The sequence below is a fragment of the Alosa alosa genome, chromosome 18, assembly GCF_017589495.1.
Source record: "Alosa alosa isolate M-15738 ecotype Scorff River chromosome 18, AALO_Geno_1.1, whole genome shotgun sequence".
Taxonomy (NCBI): Eukaryota; Metazoa; Chordata; class Actinopteri; order Clupeiformes; family Clupeidae; genus Alosa; species Alosa alosa.
Genome location: NC_063206.1, coordinates 23776596 through 23781862, shown reverse-complemented (window position 1 = coordinate 23781862; position 5267 = coordinate 23776596). Strand labels below are relative to the sequence as shown.

The 5267-nt window shown below is 44.5% G+C and overlaps 1 protein-coding gene across 2 annotated transcripts in view; it reads right to left on the bottom strand.

The window, feature by feature from the left end:
- Positions 1-1003: 1003 nt before the first annotated feature.
- The window catches only part of btbd3b (BTB (POZ) domain containing 3b), an 11362-nt gene continuing 7098 nt past the window's right edge, over positions 1004-5267 (bottom strand). For both annotated transcript variants that reach the window (XM_048270385.1, XM_048270386.1), the window contains one exon: positions 1004-3871. In XM_048270385.1, coding sequence (XP_048126342.1) covers positions 2839-3871 — 1033 coding nt within the window. In that variant the 3' untranslated portion in view covers positions 1004-2838. The remainder of the gene's footprint in view (positions 3872-5267) is intronic.

Below are 5267 nucleotides of genomic sequence, written 5' to 3'. Positions count from 1 at the left end.
CCACGGTGATAATGTCAGCGTCTTGTTTGTACAAAGATAAATGCTTTAGGTTAAAAAGCCACTGATGGTTGTTTTCCCCTCTATCTCTCTCTTTTTTAACGCCTTTTGCTGACTGAGTAAATTGTAATTTCTGCCTCAATAGATCATCTGCATTTGCAAAGGAAGGGAGTTCAGACACGGCACAGAGAGAAAAGCAAGCACTCGTGTTCACCGCTGATTATCAGCTGAGCAGAGTCCAATACCCCTTGGTGCCCTCTCAGGCAATTAATGATGCTATACAGAACATTAGTGGCAGAATAATGAAAAATCACTCACAACTGGTTGGTCCCAAAACATATTGGGCTAAATGTATCAAGCGCCATCCTGCTCTGAATTTGTGTCAGATTTACATCTAATATGTCTCGTGCACGATGGCAACTTCAGATTCAATATTTCAAGTGAAATTGCCAATTGTATGGAATGTGATTATGATTTTATGAATTTACGAGCTAACTTCATTTTCAGCAACAGGAGAGATGGTGTTCCTGTAGCTGGTGCAGATGTGTGCAACTCTGTTTTCTTTTTACCTTTTCATGCATAAATGTTTTATAGTTCTCACAACCTTTGTGAAGCACTAGATGAAATACCCTTCCTTCCTCCTTCCAGACAACCTCTTTTCATCTGACAGACTTCAGCAGCACCGAGTTTAAGCAGTTTTTTTAAGCAAGTCCGTTTTTTCTCTCTCTCCCTTTTTGGGATCTGAAACGTTCCCAGAGGAATGGGGAAGTCTGCCTCCTCAGCTGACATGGTCTCTTACGGATGAAACTGGAGGTCATCAAAGCGATGGGTGTCTTCCGCTGGGAATCCACAGCTTTGGAATCCATCAGACCGTTTTCCGAGCTTCATACATGGAAGACGTTCCATTTCGTCCTCGGTTTTATCTGTAGTTTGTTGCTTGATCTCGTTTGATGTTTTCTTTTCTTGCTGATGTGCATTAGCTAAGAGTAAGCATCATAGTCAAAGATTCATAGAACCAGTAAATTGGTTTATTTGAATTTTCAACCAACATACACATTCATAGGTCTCTCCGCACTGAGCACATAAACACAGAATAGAAACATTCAGAGAGGTGCTGTTCTACAAGCCGAACATGACCTTTCTTCCTCCATCTCCAGCTAGTGTACAACAAACAGAACATAAATCGGTCGCAGAAACCAAAGAAAACTCTACTCTATTACATCATAAAAATAAAGTAACTCCAACGTTGCGTTTTTTTTTTTTTTTTACAGCTGGCAAATGTTACCTCTGTACAAACCGATATGCTGAACACGACCACTCTGTGACAGAGTATGTAATAATAATTTTACAGGATAATTTCACACACTGTGCAATCTAATCTTAAGACCGCTGACTCAGTACACTGTAAACCTGCGATTGCAACTCATTCAAAAAGTGCTCACAATTTTGGTCCATCAATACTCAATAACAAATTACCCCGGGATTGAATTCTGACATCTTAGAAACGATTTTAGGATTGAACCATTCATTGCTTTGAAAACAAATCTAAAAAACAACATACAGTGTTTGTAAGTAGTCACAATATACTGTCCTCCTGCAATTCAAAAACGTTTGTGTCCTCAGTTATCGTCCAATGAGATGTGTTCTTACTGTGATATGGTGCCTACACGACTCATGGTCTGTTGTATAGTGTTTTCATAATCACTAAATTAAATTGCAAATACTTCATGTACAGTCGAATTTTTAGCCGAAGTGATTTCTATCATATCAGAGGGCATCTTTAATTTAATTGCCCTGGTGTACCTTCTAAAGGTGACATGAGTTATCTTCACGTACAACAACAAGAGAAATGTCACACATCTTACAAAACTTTAAGCAGTTTCGGCGTGAAAAAAGCGAGTGCGTTTTCTGACTACTGGTATTTCATACCAAAGGTGCTTATTGTACATTAAAAGCCTAATGCTTTCAGATAAAAACCACTGTGAAATTAACAACGGCCAAGAATGTAAATCTCAGTTATTGAGTATGACAGCAGGTAAATCAAACAAGAGAATAATTTCATCCTGCTTGGATAGGTAGGCTCAGTCTCACTAACTTGATACAGCAAAGCAATGCATAGGCAGAGCTCCCAAACTAGTGCAGGTGCTAATTGTCATTTTGTATTTGAAGGCGTTGCTTTGGTGTTGGGTATCATTTGTTCTCTTACAGAGGCGTTGATGGGATTGATGATTGAATTTCGATCACTACCATGGATTTGCATCATTTAATTAGTATTGCTGTTATATACATGTGCATCCTGTGCAAGCATTAGATAACATGGCATAGTTATTTAGAAACCGAAAGAATATAGCCGCCATGTTGCATGATGTATATATATTTATATGTTACATTATCAACATATTTATACAATTGTGAAATGTTATCCAGTGTTTTTGTTTTTTGTTTTGGCAACTCTTGATTTCTAATGCTAGTTTTCATCTTTAGAGGTAAATAATCTTTTTCAAAGAATAAGACTCATTTTGTCTTTGTAAACACAAAAGTTTGCAATGGTCTGACAACAAAATCTTTAAACTCTGTGGAGAAATGATAAGTGTTTTCCTCAGTGGGTGAGTAAATCCAATGTCAGGTACCGGGGACATAAACAACAACAAAAAAATCACTTTACACCAGAAAATCCATGTAACAGTGCCTTAAAAGTCAGTGGTTTCAGAAACAGACAAAAAAAAAAAAAAGATTCAGTGACGATTCATGAAGAAAACCAGAAAGAAACTGTCATTTTTAAGAGAACTGCCCCAGTGTGAAAGTCCATCGCCTGTCTCAGTCCTCTGCTGGGTGTGTTTTTCAGGCGTAGAAGATGAGCTCCGGGATCTGCCCCCCCTGCACGCCTGTCCCATTGGTACTGTCCGAGGAGCACTGGAACTGGAATGTCACCTTCCCACACTGGACCTCTGTCATGCCCTCTTGTCCGAAATAGCTCAACTCGTTCCCGTCCAGCACCACGCTAGCCGTGTAGAACGTGTCCGGCTCAATCTGCACTGGGTACTCGAACCACACGGGGAACGTGTTGCTGGAGCCGTCTGAGAAGTACTTGCTGAGGTTCTGACCCAGCAGCAAGCCCTTGCGCTTTAGCTCGATCTTGGCGCTGTACTCGGCCGAGCCGCAGCTGGAGCCGTACAGGCCGAAGCCGGCGATGAAGACGCGCTTGTCCACGGCGAACTGGATGCTGTCGCAGCGGCCGCGGTAGCGCCACTGGTTGCTGCGGTAGGCGCAAGACTGGAAGCGGTGGCAACGCTGCGGCGACAGGCCCTTACGCGGCTTGCAGGCGAACTGCAGCTCGGGCTTCTTGGCCGCCGTGTACCACAGGAAGATGTCGTTGGTCTCGTTGAGCGTCAGCACGCCCGACTGCGCTGCGCTGTTGGCGAAGTCGTCCAGGCCCATGGTGGGCACGCGGATCAGGAAGACCACTTTGCCCAGCACTTTGCGCTTGTTGTCGATGGACACGGTCAGCTCCTGCCTCTGACACTCAGCCTCCGCCCAGCTGAGCGCCGCCTCGAACACCACAATCTCCTTGGCGTTGAGCGTCTCACGGCGCAGGATGCTCTCCAGCGTGACCACGTCGATGTCGCAGAATCCCTCGGACTTGAGCGCCAGCTCGGCCTGCGCGTCAATCACCTCCCAGCAGCGCTGCGTCAGGTCGGGCTCCTCGAACAGGCAGCTCTGCGACAGCAGCACGCACGCATTCTTGGCACTCAGCGACGTCTCCAGGAAGTTGACGCAGGCGCGCGCCAGGTGTGGCACGATGTACTTCTTGGCGGCGTACAGGGTTGCCAGCACGGTGTCGGCACTCAGGTCGATCTCATCGCAGTAGATGTACCTGCAGGAGAGGGGGTGGACATATATAGACATCATGAGTTTGCCTCGTTGTTAGTGCTTATTGCTCTCTAACAGGCTCATTTCATGGGGCATTTCACAGCTTGATCAGAGCCTATGTGTAAGAAACAGTGTTCTTTTGCCTGCCCTGGAAATGGTAAGCTGTGGCTTATATCATTCAAAATATCAAACTCTAATCACAAAGGTCACGTCCTGTCATGTCGAAATATTTACATGCTGCTCATGGCATTAATAAAAATAGCAGTCAGATTTTGATGAAAATATGTTTAAGCCTGGATACAGGAATGTAAAATAAATCCATATTTTAAATATGGTTGCTTGCTGCTAAAGCCCCTATTTGGGGCGGCAAAGCCTTTGGTATTTTGGGAAGCTCCACAAGCTCTTTAAGTGACCCAAAATTTTGGCCTTGGAACAGCTGTTGGGGTTATTAAGCGGCGATATGTGCTTGCAGCCCACAAAATTACTGCAAGTCGGCGGTGACAAACACATGTACGACCACAAGAACAGGAGGTGACAAACACATGTCGGACAGCACGAAACAGGAGACTTTAGGCCTGACGGGACACGCAGTGGGACTCAGACCTCAACACGAGAGCATTAACCATCTATGTGGGTTTACCACCCGGTTCTAGTGCTCAGACTGGGAATGTTGAAATGTAGCAGCGTAATAAAAGCTTTCAGTAGGCAGAAGCGGGAGAGAGGTGAGCGTTGTTACATATTCCACCTACACACCAACGCACTCTGCTGCTGCCACTCCACAGCAAGAACCAATATTCATGAGAGCAAAGAGAGAGAGAGGGAGGGAGGGAGAGATAGGAAAAAGGGGGAGAGAATGAAAGCAAGAGAGAAAATGGTGGAGAGAAGGAGAGAGGGAAAGAAAGACAGAGAGTGAGAGAGAGAAAGAGAGCGATCACAGCATTTCTCATGGGGGTGTTGGTAGAGTGGAGAACAGTGCAGGGGTTCGTGGCTGTGTATCAAACACTTCTGACAACTCTGCACAGAGGGAAATGAAGAGCCGGTAGTGCAGCAATACTTCCTGATGATGATGTCCCTATCTCCTCCTCTGTCCCACACGAGCCCACAAGACACGCCACTCGCAATTCAACATTGCACAGACACTCACCACACTGCAGTGCCGTTTAATGTCATGACCTAATTAAATTTTAATGGCAGTGCCCTGATGCATAAAAATTCAAATTTCTGCCTGCACTACATATTCTTCATTGTGGCTTTATAATGGTCAACACGCTTAATCGTGAGAGGATTATAGTCATTGTATTGCAGTGTAAAACAGAATACAGTTGACAATTGTCAGGCGTTTCTTAATCAGCAAGATAAATAGCAGAAGCGCTTAACATTCTGGTCGACGTGTTACGTGG